General features: G+C 41.4%; 1 protein-coding gene across 2 annotated transcripts in view; it reads left to right on the top strand.

Moving 5' to 3' along the window:
* LOC140731799 (caspase-1-like) overlaps positions 1-11,115 on the top strand; it is a 43,965-nt gene extending 32,850 nt beyond the window's left edge. For both annotated transcript variants that reach the window (XM_073053613.1, XM_073053612.1), the window contains 2 exons: positions 1,979-2,088; positions 7,628-11,115. In XM_073053613.1, coding sequence (XP_072909714.1) covers positions 1,979-2,088; positions 7,628-7,720 — 203 coding nt within the window. In that variant the 3' untranslated portion in view covers positions 7,721-11,115. The remainder of the gene's footprint in view (positions 1-1,978; positions 2,089-7,627) is intronic.
* Positions 11,116-23,747: the final 12,632 nt, after the last annotated feature.

A 23,747-nucleotide genomic window follows, 5' to 3' on the forward strand; every position in this document is an offset into this window, starting at 1 on the left:
ACAACTTCATCAAATCAAATGCACTTGCAGATCATCTTCTTCGACAATTTTGTGCGGAAAGCTAAGAAGATTTTGAATGGCCATTAAACATGATGAGGTCTGATGGTTATCTGAAGGCAATTGTCTTGGTCGTTTTGTTGCACTTTAGGATAGTATTGTAGCCTCTCTAAGTGATAAGCTGCTTGGAGAACAAATTGTTGCTGCTAACTCTGATGTAATTTTACCTGTTGGATATATTTGAAAACGAATTTATTAAACAAACAGTTACAAAGAAAAAAATTGCAATCTCGTATCATGCAAAAAGGCTATTACTGCTTTCCTTGGAAAACTCAACCTGTTCAGCAGCGATATTGGATGTCTCAAATTTATGCAATTTTCTTCACTGGCCACTCTTAAAATAGATTTGCAAGATGCTGAACTGATTGTACATCTGGACCATTTGAAACACTGATGTGGAATTTCAGTTCAGAGACTTGCTGGAGATGCATCTTCCCGACTGGGTGGTGGATCCATCTGGGGTCAATGTGAATGATGTTGACACCACATTGCAAGTACATCTTACTGAGCTGCAGAGTGATGTTACAGCTCAAGCAAAATCCAAACACTGCAAGCAACGTTTCTGGATAACTCGTGATATTCAAAATAAGTTACCACCGCTTTGGGAGAAAGCAGGATTGTTTTATATGGGATTTCCCACCTCTTATCCAGCTGAATGTGGTTTTAGTCAAGCTCTTCACCTGCTATCAAAAACTCTTAACTGTGGTGATGTTGTGAAAAGAGGTGATCTTTGATTATCTTTAACCAAGTTGCAACCAAAAACTCGCTGGATTACATCAGTCACAAGGATCTCTCAAAATACCCAAAGTAACAGTAATACGTGCTTTTTGTTGCTGGTTGGAAAAATATTACGTGTGTTATAAATAAAACATTCTATTCAGAGCTTTGAAACAGTTTTACTTTTCTTATGCATCGGTAAAATTATATTTAACATATAGTAATACCTATAACCTGTTAAAACATTAATATTGAACTCTATACAGTATTAGAATAATTAATACCGTTGACCATATAAAACTTTAACAACTAGTAGAGACTAAGGAGGGTAAATGACGTAGGAGGGTTACAGACGTAAATGAAAGTCACAAGGTGGCTATGAGCAGGGAATTGATGGTGATATACATACATTGATAAGAAAATTACCGCCAACTTTAAGCTCTGGCTTTCTTCCCAGCAGGGAATGCAGCAATCCTACAGCGTTATGTAAGTTCTCATACAGCTTGTGACAGAGCACATAGTTCTTGTTTTAGCAGTGTAAAAAGCGTTGTGCTGCTTTTAAATGTATCCTTGTACTATTATTTTTGTAAGGGATCTGAGTGTGCCTCTCAGACCACCTCATCATGCCCTTTGCACCATATTTGTTCACTTGCACTAGACTTTCTCTGTAACTATAACACTGTATTGTGCATTCTATTATTGTTTTCCCTTTGTGCCACCCTGATATACTTATGTGAGGAATGGTCTGTCTGGATGACATGTAAACTAAGCCTATTGCATGGTAGATGTGACAATAATAACTCATTACCAATTAGCACAATGAAATCCAAGTTCGCATGTATTTTACTTTTTAAATAATTGAGTTTAATGTACAGTAAACTGCTAAACTGAATATTATTCAATTCATTTTAGTGATTAGGAAAAAAAAATCTTTACTTTTAATGCTATACTGTTATCTCAGGAAACCTGGATGAATTCTGAAAGTACATGACGTATATTCCATTATGTGTATCAAAGGAGAATTTTGGTGACCTTGCATTATAAGCTGGCAGCCGAGTGATTTTACTGATGTTCTGCTGCTCATCAATCATCTAATCAACTGGCACCATTCATAAGCTGGTTCATTGTTGTGGCTTCTTTGCCTCTGACGGCTGACAGAAATTCTCCTTTTTCAGTACTAACACTGATGATCTTGTCTCTGCAGACAGCGTGGCCCTTAGGCATCCTGAGAAGGGAAGCATATTCATCCAGAACTTGATTGACGTTATGAGGCAAAACGCATGCAACGATCATATTGAGGAGCTGTTCTTCAAGGTAAGAGAGGACGAATAGCTGTTGCAGGGATTATTGAGATCATTGTGGGATGGGAAGTGACAAGGTAATTGCTTCATAGGCTCCAGCAACACTACTCCTTCGAACTAACCACCAGCCAGGAGGCAGGTGGTATCGTTATTTTCAATTTGTTCTTCCCTCTGGAATGTGCCTGGGCAATCCACAGCATTTTTCAGTTCATTCTCCTGCCACAAGCAGAATCAAAGAGTGGGAGAGAAGTAAAGACCTATTATGCATTACAGCATGTTTCCATGCCTGAGCTCCTCTTAGAATACTTTCAAACCCATCACCTGCAAATTCCAATCTTCAAATGTAATCCCTCCAAAATCCAATTCTGGAATCTTAATAATGAATGCAATTGATTAAAGATTACAGGTCTCCCTTGATTTATGAATGTTTGATTCATAGATCTACTTCAGTTTTCATATTCTTGATGATACAGAGAGGCCATTCAACCCATCAAACCCATGCTGGATCTCAGAACATTGCCATTTGTCCCAGCTCCTGTTATTTTCCTGTAACTTCTATTGCATGTTCTTTAATTCTCTCCTAATTATCTTGCTATTCACTGGAGAAATTAACAGTATACCTGCCAGTTAACCTACCAGTACATTCTGGTACACCAGGGGAAACAGATATGGTCACAGTGAGAAAATGTAAATCCAAACAGATAAGGCAGGAAGTAAGATCAAACCCACATTGTTAGTGCTACATGACGGCGACACTAACAGCTGCACATTGTGCCATACAATTGACTTATTAAGGTACAATACATATCCACTATTTATAAAAGCAGCCACTTTAAGAAAGGTCACTGTTCAACTGATGGCTGCTCTAGAGTACATTGCTGTTACAGTAGACCGTTGACTTAAATATATATTAAATAAGCCACAGGTGATTGATATAATTGACTGTGGACACAGAAATAAAATTTAATTGGGTGTGGAGCAATGTTCCTCCAGGAAATGAATCACATGCTACAAAGAGCAGATACATAATCAGGAGGAAATTGAAAAAAGATTAAGAGTGTAGTTAGGAGACCAGAATCAATTGCAAGTGCCTTGAGTTTGATGAGGAAAGATGCGTGCTTGTAAGGAAAGAATATAAAGGGACAATGTATCTTCTGAAAGTGGTTTGAGCATTTCAAGAAATGTACCAATCTGCTTAATACGGCCATAGTCATAGTGGGGTGTGTCAGGAATGGACAGGAGGAGGAGTATAGGAAACTGATACAGGACTTTGTGATATGGTGCAACTCAAACTACCTGCGTCTCAATGTCACCAAGACCAAGGAGATGGTGGTGGACTTTAGGAGATCTAGGCCTCATATGGAGCCAGTGATCATTAATGGAGAATGTGTGGAGCAGGTTGAGACCTACAAGTATCTGGGAGTACAGTTGGACGAGAAGCTAGACTGGACTGCCAACACAGATGCCTTGTGCAGGAAGGCACAGAGTCGACTGTACTTCCTTAGAAGGTTGGCGTCATTCAATGTCTGCAGTGAGATGCTGAAGATGTTCTATAGGTCAGTTGTTGAGAGCGCCCTCTTCTTTGTGGTGGCGTGTTGGGGAGGAAGCATTAAGAAGAAGGACGCCTCACGTCTTAATAAGCTGATAAGGAAGGCGGGCTCTGTCGTGGGCAAAGTACTGGAGAGTTTAACATCGGTAGCTGAGCGAAGGGCGCTGAGTAGGCTACGGTCAATTATGGAAAACCCTGAACATCCTCTACATAGCACCATCCAGAGACAGAGAAGCAGTTTCAGCGACAGGTTACTGTCGATGCAATGCTCCTCAGACAGGATGAAGAGGTCAATACTCCCCAATGCCATTAGGCTTTACAATTCAACTGCCAGGACTTAAGAACTTTTTTAAAGCTATTATTAATGCTTTTTGAGTTAGTGATTTAGATGCATATCATATTATTACTGAGTTAAGTATTGTATGTAATGAGTTTTTGCTACAACAAGTGTATGGGACATTGGAAAAAATGTTGAATTTCCCCATGGGGATGAATAAAGTATCTATCTATCTATCTATCTATCTATCTATCTATCTATCTATCTAATTATTTTTCTAGTTGAAGAGATGGAGAGTGTGAGAGGAGAACTTTTCCAAAAGTATTGAAACAAATGATTGATGATAGTAGCTACTCTTCTAAGCAAGTGCTTAGTGTAGACGAGATGCTGCCTGTTTGGAAGAGGATACCCTCGCACACATTTATCTCCAGGGATGAGAAACTACTTCAGGCTTCAAAGCTGCCAAAGTTCAACTTATTTTTCTCCTTGGAGCCATTGCTGAAATTTTAAGCCTCTCTTAATTTACCATTCCTAACCCGAGAGCTCTAAATGAGAACTCAAAGGCCATCCCTCTAGTTATGTAGCAATCAAACCAAAGAACCTGGGTGTCAGTGCTAGTTTACCAAGATTATCCTACTTTGATTCTCTTCCCACGCTTCTCCAAGCAATATTGCATAAGGAAAAACCTTGGCAACAAAGTCCTGTTTGTTGTCAACAAACAAAATGTCATCAAGTTAACATTAAAAACATGACTAACAACATCAAGGTTGCATTGTCGCCCCTTAATGCCATTCCATTGTTACTACCCATGTGTATCAGACGCTGTAGTTGTGTTTCAGGTTTGCTGTGTCTTTGAGTATGAGGCATATGCATTTTGGAGTCAAGTGGCAATGACCAAACCAGAACTAGATTGTCATTGACTGTGTCAGTGCCTCTTGTGATTATATATGATGTAGGTTATGGCCAGAGTCTGCGTGACTTCCATGAATTTAGGAATCTGAAAATCTCCAAGAAGTCTGATCAAGTTGACACATAGGGCAGGATTTGAGGACGCAGACAAGGATGACATAGAAGCATTTCTAGAAATGCCTGGTGGCAGAGGAGTTACTGGCGTTACATGGTGATGGGCTCAAAAGCAATCTTCTAGAACTTGATGTCACCGAGGAGCAAACAGCCACAGTGTAGAACCACTGCCATCAAAACACGTCAGAATGAAAAGGCTTCCAGAGACAAGCTGTCAACTTCAAAGACAAACATTCCAATATGGTGAGCAGCATAAGATGTGGCCACATGATTGAAGATGCTCTGCTTTAACATTAGGTCCTTATGAGAAGAGAAAGATAAGAACTACTATACTCTGACATTCAATAATACCTTCCCTAAGACTTGTTCATCATCCACCAGGAACTGTAAAGAACCATCACCTTCAATATGAAAGTTCCATCAAGCTCAGATTCACCAGCATCACCTTTACCTGAACACCAGTGACAACCCTGCCTCTTGCCTTCCCTGCTCCCTCCTGGGCTTAGAATGCCACCATGAACTAATAATGAGTTAATAACTCATCTCCTTCTACCTTAGGCCATGAACTTATCATTCACCCCTGATGAGTTATTAACTGATGAGTTATTAACTTCAAACTTTCTGCATAATTACTCAATGAGTTGACCTGCATGTGCATGTAATGAGAGCTGTATAATTCATATCCTTCTACCTTAGGCCACAAACTTATCAATCACCCCTGCTGTGGATACTTTCTGCAGGTCCAAGATCCGTATGCTCCACGGCCGCTGGACTAAGTGTGTAAATGTAGGAGGGGACTATGTTGAAAAATAAATGTTGCTAGGTTTTCTAAAATTGAATCCTTCTACCTTAGGCCAGGAACTTATCAATCACCCCTCGTATCTTTCCTGCAATACCGTGGGCTCTTATCTTGTTTTGCAGCCTCATGCGTGGCACCTTGACAAAGGCCTTCTGGAAACCCAAGTAAATAATATCCACTGACTCTCCTTTGTCTATCCTGCCTGTTATTTCCTCAAAGAATACCAACAGATTTGGCAGGCGAGATCTCCCCTCTAAGAAAACAAGCTGAATTCAGCCTCTGGCTTTAGAGACATCAGCCTTAGGTCTTACTCCATTCCTGTTCACTTTCTGTATCTGCCTTTCATTTCACACCCCTTCGCAGTCCATTAATCACCTCAAAATCCATTTTTGCCGCTCTCCTTCCCTCCATACTGGCCATCTTGTGTCTCCACTCTCAGTCCTGATGCAAGGTTTTGACCTGAAATGTCAACAGCTTAATTCCTTCCTCAAATGCTGCATGACTCACAGAGTTCCACCAGCCCAAATACCAGCATCTGCAGTCCCTGGTGCCTTACTATCTGCCCTGTTTGTGTCTTTCATAGTTTTTTTATATCTCTTAGTTCCCACCCCCCACCTCTCAGCCTTCCTTTATCCAAAGAAGTCAACCAGTTTCTCCTCATAAATGAAATATATTATTGGTGCATACCCTCCCTTTTTCAGTGAAAACCTGCTGCCAGCTTATAAATTTAGAGCCAACAACCTGTCTCTTAATGTGAACAAAACAAAACAGATGGTTGTTGACTTCAGGAGGGCACGGAGCAACCACTCCCCGGTGAATATCAACGGCTCCTCGGTAGAGATCGTAAAGAGCACCAAATTTCTTGGTGTTCACCTGACGGAGAATCTCACCTGGTCCCTCACCAGCAGCAGCTCCATAGCAAAAGGCTCCGAAGCATTCGGGCTCTCACAACCAGACTATGTAACAGTTTCTTCCCACAAGCCATCAGACTCCTCAAAACCCAGAGATGGGACTGACACCAATTGATTGCCCTCTCCTGTGCCTATTGTCTTGCTTATTATTTATTGTAATGCCTGCACTGTTTTGTGCAATTTATGTAACTATGTAACAGCTTCTTCCCCCAAGCTATCAGACTCTTCAATACCCGAAGCCTGGACTGACACCTTGCCCTATTGTCCTGTTTATTATTTATTGTAATGCCTGCACTGTTTTTGTGCACTTTATGCAGTCCTGGGTAGGTCTGTAGTCTAGTGTAGCTTTCTCTGTGTTGTTTTTTTATTACGTAATTCAGTCTAGTTTTTTGTACTGTGTCATGTAAACCATGGTCCTGAAAAACATTGTCTCATTTTTACTATGCACTGTACCAGCAGTTATGTTCGAAATGACAATAAAAGTTGACTTGACTTGAGACTTGCTGCCTTACTGTCTGGAGTGGATACCAGAACTGTACGTGACACACACAGTAGCTTTCATACTGTGAAAGTAAAATTAGCAGTTAGTAAAATTGCTTAAAGAACTTTCGCGTTCAAAATATTTTTTAAATAATTGAAGTTTACTGCAGAATTCAACTCCTGTAGACTGCTATTGTAATAGGCTAAAACATAGTTCGTATCTCCCTGTACATCCATTTTTAGTTTTACTCTGACAGTGCATTGTGGAGAGTGAGCAAAGGAGCAACAGAAAGGAACGGGCAAGTACCCTGTGTGAGAAAAGGGAAATATTAGCAAAAATAATGAAAGCTGTAGGGAGTATGTGACTGAGATACTGAATGATTAGGAATGTATAGCCTGGTGCCATGCTAAGCTTGTGTTCTGGATTCATGGGCACCATTGACACTGTTAGGACCTTTTGCTGTAAATCTCATTTGGTAACTGGAATTTCTCCTTTCCCCCCCACCCCCCCAGGTGCAGCAGTCCTTCATGGAATTTACCAGACAACTGCCTGTGAAGGAGAGAGGCACACTGATGAAGAAATTCTACCTGTTCCCTGGTTTTTGACACCTCAGTTCCCGGAAGTGAACCAACCCCGAAATCCAGAGCACTGTATTATAGAAATCAAAGCTCAGCTGAGTTACTTCTGCAGTAGAATATCAGAATATACATTGGAGATTATTTTGAAGTATTCCTTAGGATGTAGATTGATGGGCTGGGAAGGAGTGGGTGGTTATCTCCTGCTGGCAAGGTGAAAGGTATCCATGGTACCTAGATACCTGATGCCTGTTTGCTTCTGTTCATGTTAAATTAATTGGGGGCTTTTAATTTGCTTTGATTGATTGCATATTACTTCAGATAGTCTCAAGGAGAGCAAAGTGAACTAGTCTTCTGCATTTTGTACAATTTTCAATTCTCACTGCACTGGCAGTGAAGCTAGAGCTCAGTTCTTCAGCCTGTCCAAGAGGGCAAAGGCCACCATTGCTGCCGATCCACACTCTCTGAAGAACTATATATCTTTTTCTTTTTACAATATTTTTATTCAGAAGAAAAAAAAATATTTAGAGTGCAACACATAGATACATCTCAAAATAACTTGTGTACATTCATATATTGTAATAAAATTGATCAAAATGTTATAGCATAACACATACAGGTATACCACTCTGTAATCAAAAATTTAAAGATAGGTCATACATCATGAAAGAAATTTTTTTATATATAAAAAAAAGTCAACTCCCTACCAACTACCAAAGAAAAAAGCTGATGGGTGACAATGGATAATTAGAAAAAAAAATATTCACTTAAGAAGAGAAGATAAAAATATACATAAAAGTCTGTGCACTGTTAAACTTTATAGATTGGAAAAGTAATTTAGGAAAGGTCCCCAAATATAAAAAGATTGTTTCAAATTTAAGACTGAGCAGCGGATCTTTTCTAAATTTAAATAAGACATGATATCACGTAGCCATTGAAGATGTGTAGGAGGGGTAGACTCCTTCCATTTAAGCAAGATTGCTCTTCTTGCTAAAAGAGAGGTAAAAACTAAAACCTGTAGGTTAGGAGTATTTAAAGTTATATCTTCATTTGCAATAATACCAAACAAGGCAGTAAGGGGATTAGGGTCAAATTGGACCCCAAACATAGGGTGCTAGCTTTAAAAACATTCGTACTGACCTTTATGAGGATATTTGTGCCGGTAGTCATTGTTCCTTGTTTATTTTCGTCTAATGTTCACTTATTTCCTCTTGTAGCTTTGTGATCTTCGCTACTGTCACGCAGGCTCATGCAGACTGCCCCCACCCCACTCCTTCACACGCCAGCTGTTCCTTGCCTACATTCAGCAAAACGCACAACACGTTCCAGCCAACAGAAATCCTCACTTTAAGAACTCTTAAGGTGGCACTCACAGTGCCTGTTGCCTGAAAAACTTGAAAGGTATTTCTATTCCTTCGCATAAAATTCCACCTTGTGCAGTCCAGCGTGACATAGGTGCAGGCGTGCGTCATTCAGCAACTCATACCTTCTCAAAGACCACAAGCTCAAAGAGAGAAATGGTAAGGGTTCAAGCAAGAGAAAATCTGCAGACGCCGGAAATCCAAAGCAACACACACAAAACGCTGGAGTAATTCAGCAGGCCAGGCAGCATCTATGGAAAAGAGTAAACAGCTGACGGTTCGGGGCGGAGACCCTTCCAAATCAGTGAGAGAGGGTTTCACTAAACAGTTGAAGGGAAATTTTTAAAAATTTCTTCAGGATAGGCATCCCTGGAATAAACTTCGCAGAGTAGTAGTAGCACAAACACAAGAATATCTGCAGATGCTGGAAAACACAAAGCAACTCACTCAAAAAGGGTCTCAACCCGAAACATCGACTGGTTACTCTTTTCCACAGATGCTGCCTAGCCAAAAGAGTTCACACAATTGGTTATCGGGAGGAGAGTATTTCCTCGGGACATAGAAAGAGGCCATTCAATCCATTGAATCCACACTGGGTCTCAATTTGACCTATTATCCCATTTTCTCTCTCCCATGGCCATTAACAATTCCATTACTGCTGATATATGCTGGGGCATTTTACTGTCTGGGAAAGCGAAGCACCCAGGGCACATCCACACAAATACAGAGTTCCAAGTTCACGCAGACAACACCAGAGATCAGAATTGAACCCAGATCACTGAACTGAGCCCAGCTCTGAGACTACAGCACTATTGTGTTGTCCCCTGCAGGTTGGACAGTGAAGTCATTTGCCTCAGAGCTTAGCAATTCATTGCTGAGTGTTTAATCAGGAGGAGCAGGTTGAGCTGCAGTAGTGACTGAGGTAGTTTTAATCTTCTTTGCTTTTTCTTTCCCACGTGGAAACCATAGAAAGGATGCAGAGGAGAGTTACAAAGGTGTTTCCTGGCTTATGAGAATAAGTTGAGTGAACTCGGCCTTTTCTCCTTGGAGCCACGGAGGATGAGAGGTGACCTGATAGAGGTGTACAAGATGACGAGAGGCATTGATCTTGTGGATAGTCAGAGACCTTTTCCCAGGGCTGAAATGGCTAACACGAGAGAACACAGTCTTAACGTGCTTGGAAGTAGGTACAGAGGAGATGTCAGGCGTAAGTTTTTTTACGCAGAGAGTGGTGAGTGCATGGAATGGGCTGCTGGCGACGGTGGTGGAGGTGGATACAATAGGGTCTTTTAAGAGACTCTGGGATAGATACATGGAGCTTAGAAAAATAGAGGGCTATGGGTAACCCTAGGTAATTTCTAAGGTAGGGACATGCTTAGCACAGCTTTGTGGGATGAAGGACCTGTATTGTGCTGTAGGTATTCTATGTTTCTTTGTGAGTTCAACAATCCTCTGGGGTTCAGAAGAATGTGGGGCCATTTCATTGAAACAGGAATTCTTATGGAGATTGACAGGGTCGATGCTGAATCACTATTTCCCTTGGCTGGAAACCTAGAGTTAGGAGTGAGGACAAGATCTTTGCTATTGGGGAGGAAGCATTAAGAAGAGGGACGCCTCACGTCTTAATAAGCTGGTAAGGAAGGTGGGCTCTGTCGTGGGCAAAGTACTGGAGAGTTTAACATCGGTAGCTGAGCGAAGGGCGCTGAGTAGGCTACGGTCAATTATGGATAACTCTGAACATCCTCTACATAGCACCATCCAGAGACAGAGAAGCAGTTTCAGCGACAGGTTACTATCGATGCAATGCTCCTCAGACAGGATGAAGAGGTCAATACTCCCCAATGCCATTAGGCTTTACAATTCTACCGCCAGGACTTAAGAACTTTTTAAAAGCTATTATTAATGCTTTTTGAGATAGTGATTTAGATGCATATCATATTTTTTACTGAGTTAAGTATTGTATGTAATTAGTTTTGCTACAACAAGTGTATGGGACATTGGAAAAAAGTTGAATTTCCCCATGGGGATGAATAAAGTATCTATCTATCTATCTATCTATTAGAATTGAGGCTTGTAGTAAATTCTTTCTCTACACGTGGAACTTCGGAATTCTCTACAATGCATGCTTCAAGTATATTCAAGACTAGATGTTTACACACTGAAGAAATCCAGGGATATGGAGATGGGCCAGGCCATGATGTGGATGTAGACTTTCAAGCCTGATGAGTACTGAGGTAGGCTCTAGAGTGGATAACCCCACTGCTCCTCCTCTTCAAAGTCATTGTTGGTCCGTACGTAAACTCTGCTCACTTGACTTAGTTCCATGTATGTTGAATATTCTTTGCTCATAAAAAATATAATTGAGGTCAGTCTTGAAAACCCCAATTTATAGAGTCATAGAAAAGTACAACACAGACGGGCCTTTTGGCCCATCTAGTCTGTTGCAAAACGTTCAGTCTGCCTACTCCCATTGACTCGCATAGGGGCCATAGCCTTCCATACCCCTACCATCATGTTCCTATCCAAACTTCTCTTAAATGTTTAAATTGAGCTTGCATGCACCACTCGTACTTATTCCACACTCTCACAACCCTCTTGAGTGAAGAAGTTCGCCCTCATGTTCCCCTTAAACTTTTCACCTTTCACCCTTAACCCCTGGCCTTGAGCTGTAGTCCAACCCAACTTAAGTGGTAAAAAACCTGCTTGCAGTTACCCTATCTATACCCCTCATAATTTTGTATACCTCTATCAAATCTCCCCTCAGTCTTCTACATTCCAAGGAATCCTAATCTATTCTATCCTTATAACTCAGGTCCTCTAGACTCAGCAACAGCTTTGTAAATTTTCTCTTTACGCTTTTCAACCTTATTTACATCTTTCCTGTAGGTATGTGATGTGGCTTGCTTTTCAGGAGCAAATGGAATTCCTGTCATTTGCTGCACTTAATAGAGGAAACAATCAGCCAGATTTCACTTCTAATAAACCTAGAACCCTAGTTCGTGCCTCCTTATTCTTCATTTCCCAGACAAATTCTATCAGCATTGAGAATAATTGAGAACTTCTCAATTATTTCATTTCTCAACACCCTGTATTCAAGGGATATAAGTCAGTTGAAACAACCCTTCTTCAAAACTTAACCCTCTAAATAATTCTGGTGTCTTGCATCATACCATCTCCAGAAATCCTTTATGAGGTGTTGTGCACAAAACAGAATATTGTTCTCCAGATGAGATCAGAATAAGTCTCCATTCAATGTCTGTTTGAACAGTAATTGGAACAAAAATATAGACAGTCATCTGTTTCCTTGTGCTGAAAAATACACTCATTTGTTGCGTGAGTCAAGCTAAAGGGGTCAATACATGTCTTTGCCAGAAGAGGGCAGTCACTACTCAGGCTTTGCTAATGTGTAATGGAAATAAAAGACTGCAGATGCTTCATTCTGCAGGAAACAAAGCACTGGAGGAACTCAACAGGTCAGGCAGCACCTACAGAGGAAATGTCCATTTCCCTCGACAGATGCTGCCTGAGCCTCTGAGTTCCTCCATCGCTTTTCAAGTGTGAATATTTGCGTGTGTGTGTGTGTCTGTTCTTAAGGTCCATATTGAGGTCACAGTTGCGTGGTTGCTGACGTGAGTAGCTGATGCACATTGTTGTCCTGTACTGAGGGTTCCCTTCCGTTTTTGTTCTACTCAGTAAAACTCATTGATCCCATTAGTAACAATTAACTGTAAATTCCCAAAATCAGCAGAAGCAGTATTTCAGATAATCGAAAGTGGAAAATTTTGTGGTTAAATCAGAAACTTTTGCTGACATTAAAATACCTCAATAATAGTGAAATTTGATTTGACATTATTTAAATTGTTTCAGTTTTAATAATATTGGAAGATTCATAAATCTGTCAACATGTTTTATTTTTTGAGAATAATAAAATGTTTCTTCTTTCCCAAATATGTATTTTATTATTTTGCAGGAAGAAATCTCTTAGAGCATAAGGCAAAAGAGCAGAAGAAGGCCATTCAACCCATTGAGTTTGCTCCACCATTTGATCATGACTGATTCATTTCCCTCTCACCCCATTCTCCTGTCTTCTCCCCATAACTTTTCACATCCTGACTAATCAAGAACTTATCAATCTACGACTTAAATAGACCCAAAGCCCTTGCCTGTACAATTGCCTGTGGCAACGAGTTCCACATATTCATCACCCTCACGCTATAGAAATTCATCTTCATCTCTGTTCTAAATGGATGTCCCTCTACTCTGAGGCTGTGCCTTCTGGTCCTACACTCCCCCACCATAAGAAACATCTCTCCACATTTCTTTTTAGGCCTTTCAACATCTGATAGGTTTCAGTGAGAACCCCCCTCAATTCCAGTGAGTAAGGGCCACGGCCATCAATTACAACTCATACGATAAGCCTTTCATTCCTGGAGTCATTCTTGTCAACCACCCCTGAACTCTCACCAATGTGAGCATGTCCTTTCTTAAATAAGGGGGCTAAAACTGCTCATAATACTCAAAGTGAGGCCTCACCAATGCCTTATAAAGCCTCAGCATTACATCCTTGTTTTTATATTCCAGTTCTCTCAAACAGATGCTAACATTGCATTTGCCTTCCTCACAGTTGACTCAACCTACAAATTAAACTTTAAGGAATCCTGCATGAGGACTCCCTAGTCCCTTTGCACCTCGGGATTTTGAATTTCTCCCCATTTAGAAAATAGTCTATGCTTTTCCTTCTACCGAAGTGCATGACCATACACTTCCCGACACTGTACTGCATCTGCCACTTTTTTGCCCATTCTCCTAATCTGTTAAAGTCCTTCTGCAACCTTGCTGCTTCCTCAACACTACCGGTCTGCCTTTGTATCGCCCACAAGCTTGGCCACAAAGCCATCCAAAACACTTGACATACAACGTAAAAAGAAACAAACACTGACCCCTGTAGAACACCACTAATCATCGGCCGCCAACCAGAACGGTCTCCCTTTATTCCCACTCTTTGCCTCCTGCCAATCCGCCAATGCTCTATCTCTGCTATTATCTTTCCTGTAATACCATAGGCTCTTAAGCATGTTAGTCAACCTCATGTGGCACTTGGTCAAAGGCCTTCTGAAAATCCAAGTACACAAAATGCACCGATTCTCCTTTGTCTATCCTGCTTGTTATTTTTTCAAACAATTCCAACAGATTTGTCAGGCAAAATTTTCCCTTAAGGAAACCATATTGATTGTGGCCTATTTTATCATGTGCCTCCAAGTACCTCGAAGCCAGATCCTTAACAATTGGCTCCAACATCTTCCCAACCACTGAAGTCAGGCTATCTGGCCTATAATTTCCTTTCCTGAAGAGTGGAGTGACATTTCCAATTTCCAGTTTCTTCCAGAACCATGCCAGAATTTAGTAATTATTGAAAGATCAGCAGTAATGCTTCCACAATCTATTCAGCTACCTCCTTCAGAAGCCTGGGATGTAGTGCATCTGGCCCAGGTGACTTATCTGCCTTCAGATCTTAATGTTTCCCAAGCACCTTCTTAGCTATAGAGAATACACTCATGTCTGCCCCGACACTCTCGAACTTCCGGCTTATTGCTAATGTCCTTCACAGTGATGATTGATCCACAGTTGCGGCATCCTGCCTTTAGAATAATTCTTTGGAATGTACTGTATCTATCCTGCACCTTCTGAATTGTTCCCAGAAACTCCAGCCATTGCTGTTTTGCTGTCATCTCTGCTAGTGTCCCCTTCCAATCAACTTTGGCTAGCTCTGCTTTCATGCCTCTATAATTCCTTTTACTCCACTGTAATACCGAAACATCTGTCTTTAGCTTCTCCTTCTCAAATTATGATCACTGTCTCCTAAGGGTTCCTTTACCTTAACCTCCCTAATCAAATCTGGTTCATTACACAACCACACAGTGACGTATAGCTGATCCCCTAGTGGACTCAACCACAAGCTGCTGTAAAAAGCCATCTTGTAGGCATTCTACAAATTCTCTCTCTTGGGATCCAGCAAAAACGTAATTTTCCCAATCTACTTGCATATTGAAATCCCTCATGTCTATTGTAACATTGTCCTGACATGCCTTTTCTATTTCCCATTGTAATTTGTAGCCCACATCCTGGCTACTGTTCAGAGGCCTGTATATAACTTCCATCAGGGTCCCTTTACACTTGCAACTTCTTAACTCCACTCACAGGATTCTACATCTTCTGATCCTATGTCGTCTCTTTCTAAGAATTTGATTTTACTTTTTTTTACCAACAGAGCCTTACACCTCCTCTGTCCACCTGCCTGTCCTTTCAATCGAATGTGTATCTTTAGATGTTAAGCTCCTAACTATGACCTTTCAACCATGACTCAGTGATGCCCACATGTCATACCTGTCGTTCACTTACTGCGCGAGAAAATCATCTATCTTACTCCAGATACTGCGTGCATTCAAATATAACACCTCCAGTCCTGTATCTGTGGACCCTTTTTGATTTTGTCCCCTTTTACAATGCAGCTCATCCCAGTGACTGCAACCTTGCCTAATCATCTGCCTGCCTTCCTGTCAGTCTCACTACACACTGCGCCTACTTGCAAACCAACAGCCCCATCCTTAGCCCTATCACTCCAGTTCCCTTCCCCCTGCCAAATTAGTTTAAACCCTCCCCAACAGCTCTATCAAACCTGCCTGTTTGACTCATGTTTAGTGCAAAGAATACTCCAAATAGGCTAAATAATCTATTGTCCTTATGTATTATAGTGGTAGTTAGTGTTTGTGGTAGGAACGTTGGAGTGGTTACAGGGCGATATCAACTAGAGACACTGCCTTTAGATAACATTCATCCATGCGGAAGTGATTATTTCATTCAGCGTACTTGGCAAGGGCTTTTTTTTCCCATCTGCAAAATAAAAATAACTTGTATCATTTATTGTCTGTTCTTCTGTTCATCCCATTACATAAAGGATATACTTTTCAGAGAGATTACAGAAATGTTTTGAACGGCTGATAATGGCACATATCAAAACTCCATTGCTGCCAAATTGGATGCTCACCAATAGAACTGCAGTACAGCAGATGCCATAGCACCTAGCATGTACCTAGGCCCTGACACACCTAGAAAACAAGGACACATATGTCAGAATGTTGTTTCTGGATTTCGATTCAGCATTCAACACTATTGTCCCACAGGCCTTGGTGAGGAAACTCCTACTCCATCTGGGTGTTGCACTTCCTGATGGACAGACCTCAGTTAGTCAGGATGCACAACTGTTCCTCCCACCCCATCGGCTTTGACACCAGTGCCCCCCAGGCCTGTATGTGAGCCCATTACTGTGCACTCTGCTCACACATGACTGCATGGCCAAACAGCCGAGAAATCACATGGTCAAGTTCGCCAATGACACGACGGTGAGGCTCATCATCAACAACAATGAGAGGGCCTAGAGAGAGAGGAACTGAGAGAGCTCCAGGCAAATAACGTCTTCCTTAATGCATCAAAACAAAGGAGATGGTTGTTGACTTCAGAAGAACTCACACCCTTTACATTGGCAGTACAGCAGTGTAAACTGCAAGCAGTTTCAAACCCCTAGGACTATATATCATACACAACCTCTCATGGTTGCAGAACACATCCAACACAGTCGAGAAAGCTCACCAATGCCCCTTCTTTCTGAGGAGGCTGAAGAGAGCTGGACTTTGCACATGTTGTTGCACAGTAGAGAGGATCCTGACAGGTGGCAGTGGACTGGAAGTCTCTACAACACGTAATCAAAACTGCCTAGCACATTGCCAGCACCATCCAATCCATCATCAAGGACTCGTATACAGAAAGGTGCTGGAAAAGGGCCAGTAACATCATGAAGGAAACCTTGCATCCTACTTGTGGACTGTTTGCCCCATTCCCATCACGGAAGAGGCTAAATAACATCCAACAGATACATAAACAGTTACTTCCTCCAAGCAGTAAAACTGATCAATGCCTCTAACTCCACCACTACTTCATTATCAGTCACATTGTGTACAGCCTAGCATCACTCTATAGACATATAATCTATAGACAATCTATGCATATAAGCTATCTTTTGTATTCATATTTATTGTGTTCTTTATCTTTAGTGTGTTTTTGTGTAGCATCAGATCTGGAGTGACAATCATCTTGTTCTCCTTCATACTTGTGTACAGGAAATGACATTAAACAATCTTGAATCATGATTCTAGGAGTTTTGGAAAGGGTACAGAGGTGCTGCCTGTATTATAGGGGATGAGCTACAAAGAGATGTTGGAGAAACTTGGTTTGTTGTCTCTGGAGGCTGAGGGGACTCCTGATAGAAGTTTATAAAATTATGAGAAACTTATTTAGAGTATACAGTGAGAATCTGTTTCCCAGGGTAGAAATATAAATATGCACTGAATGTGAGAGGGGCAAGTTCAAAGGAAATGTACAGGGTAGGTTTTTTTTAAACACAGCGAGTAGTAGGTGCTTGGGACAGGCTCCCAGGGATAGTGGAGCAAACAGCAGCAATAGAAGCAAATAAGAGGTGGTTGGATCCATATTCTCATCGTTACGGTAAAGCTGAAACTTGGCTGAGAAATCACAGGGACTTCTGAAACAATTGTCTGGCATTAGTCAATGCATCAAGAGCAGGAAATGGATGGAGAGAGAAATTATAGGCTCTGACATCTGCCACAATGCAGACCAAGCCCTGTAAACTTCAATTTCCATCACCTTACAGAGGTATTGCCAATGACGGTGAACTGCTTGTGAAGGAATGTAGTGGAACAAGGTCAGTAAGCACCTAATTCTTTTGCAGTATTTTTAGGTGATCAAGTTTCGTCATCATTCCATCATCAGACAATTCAAAGCCCAAGTAATTGCAATGCTCACGCAGATCTCTATTTACTCATTGTAACTCAGTACATCATCATTAAATCCCCACACCCTTCAGCGCCTCAGGGAACCCACCTCTGAGTACTCACTTGCTCCACATACTACAATACATACACTGATTGCATATCTCTGGACTGCTACCACGCAACTTCTTTCCTCCATCAGCAATCGTTGCCCGAATCCTGGGGTTCCTTCTCTAAATTATTCCCCAATGATTACTCCCCTTTTACTTGTCCTAAAGTTCTGATTACTGGCGCCACCCTCTGTCTCAAAAGCACCCGATAGTATTGTTACCTGGGGATTCTGATTGAATGCAGATTATTAACTTCTGACCACATTTTAATTGCAATTGAGAACCAGGTGAACATTCGTCATCTTGCCTATTTCCGCCGTGTTCTCAATTTCACATGATCTACAATACCTCTGAATTTTCCAGTAGAAAAGCCCGCCCTTGTGAGCATTTTCTAATTAAATCAATTGGACTTAAGCCACTTGTCCCTTATATTCAACCCCTCCTCACACTTTGCATTTTTGCTCACTTAATGCCTGATCTTGTTTCTGTGGGACCCTATGAGAAACTTTACATTATAATATCTAATGATTAGCTGTATTTGTCACACGAATATCAAAACATACAATGAATTGCGTCATGTGCGTAAAGGACCAATATGGTTCTGAATATGTGCTAGGGTGCAAGTGTCACCATGCTACCAGCACCAATATAATATGTGCATAACCTAATAACCTTACTAATGTATACGTCTTTGGAATGTTGGAGGAAACCCATGTAGTCATGACGAGAACATATAAACTCTGGCAGGGATTGAACCCCAGACGCTGGCACTGTAAAGCACTGTGTTAGTTGATATGCTACTGCAGTGCCCTCCTGCAGTAGCTCTGTCAGGAGTTTCCTGTTATGTCTTATCTTTCCTCCATCTTGAGGCCTGAAACGTTGAAGGCTTCTCTTTGAATACTGCCGTGGGATCATTTACTTCCACTTGAGAGGGACCTTCCACAAATACCACACACTGAAGTTGCCTTTTTCCCTCAGTGCATCACTGGGACGGTCCTGGATTCTGTTCTCGAGCTAATGGAACAACATAATCTCACTAACCGAAGAGGTGATAGTGTTACCAATGAGCTCAGTGAGCAATATCTAGATGGATGTGTTTATGTATGTGTTACCTACCCCGTAACTGGGTGTCAGACCAGCAGAGAAAGAAGAATCCATTGGAGTCTGGTGGTACCAAAAACCAAAAATGTTTATTAGTAAACTACACAATACAGTATCAAAAATGCAAATAAACATATAAAACAAGTTAGCAATAATAAACCTAAAAGTGTAGGAACAATAATAAGCAATAATAAACAAGCTCTATCGATGTCTAGGGGTAAATGAATTGTCAGAGAAAAGTATAAAGTTCAGTTCATATGTGCTGAGGTAGTTATGGTTGTTGTGTTCTAATCGTTGGAGAGAGAGAGAGCGAGCGAGATGTAACAGCTGCAGCAGGCAAACCTTCTATTGCTTTCTTTTTCCGTCGTACCGTTGTGGTCATTCAGCTGTGACCCATCTGTTCTTCAGCTAGACCCTTCTTCTGTGGTGGACTCATCACTCTGGCATGAGTGGACACACACACAAGTCCCCACTGGTTCCACCGTAACACTGTGAGCTTTATCGACCGATCTCCTGATGCGGTCTCCGAAACCCCCACCTTTCTGTGGGTTCACAACACTCAGTCAGTGTCCACTGGTGTGTCTGAAGGGGGTCTCTCCAGACCTGTCTTTTATCCCTACTAACGGGGTCTCAGCTATCCATCAACTCTGAATGACTGTGTCCATCAAATCAGGCCACTCCTGCTATCTCCTGAGGAATGTTAACGAGCAAAGTAAAGTCCTTGTAGTGAAAGGTAAATAATCCAGGAAGAGTCAAAATACAATAAATCAACAGTCTCTCTCTCCCTCTTATCTGCAGCAGATGTTCTTGCCTGGGTGTCATCTCTCTCTCTCTCAGTAGCAGCATAGCAATAGCAATAGTTCATAGTTCTCGGGGGGGGGGAATGATTAACTCTGCACCCCATTTTCCATCAGGTCTGTCCATCATTCATAACAGTATGTTTGGAATTTAAAGTTAGAGATCCACAGCAACGCAACAACAATGGGCATTTTTATTCCGTGGATACTCTTAAAGCTTTCGGCCAATAAGTCAACAAGGTTGATGTTCACTTTAAGTCAATCTTCCTTTAAATTGTCTCCTTCAAAATGATCTGATCAAATGTCCTCTGGTGGGAGTTTAACAAATCTTAGAAGGAAGGACCTTCCAGCAATTGCATCTCTTTGGGCTTTAATTTCTCGAAAGCATCAAATAGTCAAAACCAGACAGAGCAGGATTTTGTCTCACAAGGATGGGGTAGAGGGTCGGTACCATCGTGTACAGATGCATCTATCACAAGGAGGACACTTCAGCAATTATATCTATAAAACTCTGACTGTGTACAAGCACTAAATGCCCTTTGGGAATAGCCCTTACTGTGCCAATGTTATTCAAAGATGTCAAAGAATTTACAACACTTCCAATCTCAACCTATTACGAAAAGAATTTGAAACAAATAGAAGAAAAGCAATCATTCGATCGAACTGTAAGTATGATTGGATAGTTGTAAGGAAATAGAAGCTGGAGGGATCCAAGAAACGTACATAACCCACCATCCCGGCAAATTGCAAGTGCTGACAGCTGAGATTGCAATAGTTGTACTGTTAAATTAATCAGCTACAGATTGGTACCAATCTCAGTTGAATTTAGATCTTGGTTAGATTCTAGCTGGAATTGGTTAATTAGTGCAGATTCAAAACATGTGGGACTACAGAATTTGCAGTACCACAAAATGCCAGATCAGAGAGTATCAACCCAGTTTTTTTTAATCAACACTAGATATAAACCTTGGAATTAACCACCTGATAGCAATTTGCAGTGTCCTCATTAGAAAGTCTGCATTGCTTTACAAAGTTGGCTCACAATGGAAAGCAATGGCTAATGAATGGTGTCTTTACATGCAAAATTGAACAAATATTAGTTTTTTAGCACGAACTAAAAGACTGGCAGTGTGCCCTATGTAGGTTACAGACTGTTTACATTCATACATCATCACAGCTTATGTAATTTATTATGTTTCTAAAGGCTGGGATTGAATATTACATTCCACTAATAGTTTCTGAGAAATGTGTTGGTGACAAAAACTGATGTCAGCAGATAAGAAAGCTTAAATAAAGCTGTCAGCTTTTCTCATGAAAAACACGTTGTAGTCTAATCAGAAGTAAAATAAACAACCTTTCTCCATTAGAAAGCTGGATGTCCCTGTGGCCACCTATTTTAATTCAGCTTCCCATTCTATTATGTCTATCTATGGCTTCCTTATCTGTCATGTTGAGACCACACTTAGGTTGGAGGAACAACACCTTATATATTTCATTTGGGTAGCCTCCAACCTAATGGCATGAACATCAATTTCTCAAACTTCCAGTAATAACCCCCTCCCCATCACCATTTCCCATCTCTTTTTTCCTCTCTCACCTTATCTCTTTGCCTGCCCATCGCCTCCCTCTGGTGCAACTCCCCTCTTTTCTTTCTTCTGTTGCCTTCTGTCCAATCAGACTCCCCTTTTTCTAGCCCTGTATCTCTTTCACCAATCAACTTCCAAGCTCTTTACTTCACGCCTTCCCCTTTAGGTTTCACCCATCATCCTCTCTCCCCTCCCCCCACCTTTCAAATCGACTCCTCAGCTTTTTTTCTCCATTCCTGCTGGAGGGTTTCGGCCTGAAACATGGACAATACTCTTTTCCATAGATGCAGCCTGGCCTGCTGAGTTCTTCCAGCATTTTGTGTGTGTTGCTTGGATTCCCAGCATCTGCAGATTTTCTCTTGTTTGTGATTGAATATTTCTCCATTAGCTATGTTTCTTCCTCAAAAAACTCCACTTTCATTTATTCAGTTCTGGTTGCCTCATTATAGGAAGGATATGGAAGCTTTAAAGGAGATTTACCTGGATTTGAGAACATGACATATGAAGATCGATTGAGCAAGCTAAGGGTTTTCTCCTTGGAGCAAAGAGAGTGATGGCTTAATAGAGGTGTACAAGATGACATGAGGCATAGCCAGAGACTTTTTCCAGGACGGAGATCGCTAATACAAGGGTACATAATTTTAAGGTGTTTGGAAAAAAAGTATAGGGGGAGGATGTCAGAAGTAAGTTATTTACACAAAGGCAACATGAGTGAATCTGCAGATGCTGGAAATAAATAAAAACACAAAATGCTGGCAGAACTCAGCAGGCCAGACAGCATCTATGGGAGGAGGTAGTAACGACGTTTCGGGCCGAAACCCTTCATCAGGAGTGAAGTAACATGGGATGGTCGGGGGGGAAGGGGAGTAAGAAGTGGGGGGAGGGATGAAGTAGAGAGCTGGGAAGTGATAGGCTGAATGGAAATGGGCTAGGGGGAAGGTGGAGAATTATGGGAAATAAGAGAGAAAGAAAGGTAGGGCTGGGTGGAGATTATAGTGAGGGGAGAAAAAGAGAAAGAGAACCAAACTAAAATTATAGATAGGGATGGGGTAAGGGGGGGCAGGAGTATCAACGGAGGTCAGTGAGTTGAATGTTCATGCCGGCAGGTAGGAGGCTACCTAGGCGGGAGATAAGGTATTGCTCCATCAACCTGCGTGTGGTCTCATCTTGACGGTAGAGATGACATGGACAGACATGTCGGAGTGGGAGTGGTCTGTGGAATTGAAGTGTGTGGCCACAGGGATTTACTCAAAGGGTGGTGGGTGTGTGGAACACCTAGGGGTGGTGGTAGAGGTAGGTACATTAACAACATTTAAGAAACTCTTCTATGGGTACATTGGTGATAGAAAAATTGAGCATTATGTCTTAGGAAAGGGTTAGATTGAACTTAGTTGGTTAGAAGGTCAGCACAACATCATGAGCTGAAGGAACCGTACTGTAATATGTTCCTTTTCCATCTCTCTTGAAGGAGCTGACTTTCAGTGTGTAAAGTTCTGAAGTTACAAGTTCCTTTGCTGACCAGTGGGAATCTGAGTAGCACTATTCATTTACAGCTGAAACAATGTGTATGTTCTTTACTGGTAGCACAGCCAATTTTTGAGGGGAAAAAACAACCTTTTGGAAAGATAAAGGATCAGCAATTTTAGACTGAAATGTGGAGAGATTTTTTCACTCAGGGAATTGGATTGTCAACTCTGGAGACTGTTGTGGCTCAGTCATTGACGACATTCAAAACGGAGAGTGAGAGATTTCTGGATGTTTGAAGATTCAAATGATATGCAGACAGGGCAGTTGCTGAGGTAGACGATCAGCATAAATTTGTTCTCCCATTCTTCCATGGCTCATTGTCTTCTCCTATCAGATTCCTTCTTCATCCTTTTACCTCTTCCACTTATCATCTCCCAGCTTCTTACTTCATTCCCTTGACCCCACCCACCTACCTTTCCCCTCATTTGGTTTCACCTATCATCTAACAGCTTGTACTCCTTCCCTCCCTCCCACACCCCTTCTTATTCTGACCTCTTGTACTTCCTTTCCATTCCTGAGGAAGGGTCTTGTTCCAAGAGGCCCTCTGTTTATTCTTCTCAGTTGATGCTGCCTGACCTGCTGAGTTCCTCCAACATTTTGTGTGTGTTACTCAAAATTTTCTTGGTGCTACTCCTGTTGACTCTTGCACTATTTCTTATGTTAGTTGCTGCATCTAGTTACTTATTGTTAGTAATGGATGGTTAAACAGATTGTTGGTTAAGCTCAGAGTAG

This window comes from Hemitrygon akajei, chromosome 8 (genome assembly GCF_048418815.1).
Source record: "Hemitrygon akajei chromosome 8, sHemAka1.3, whole genome shotgun sequence".
Taxonomy (NCBI): domain Eukaryota; kingdom Metazoa; phylum Chordata; class Chondrichthyes; order Myliobatiformes; family Dasyatidae; genus Hemitrygon; species Hemitrygon akajei.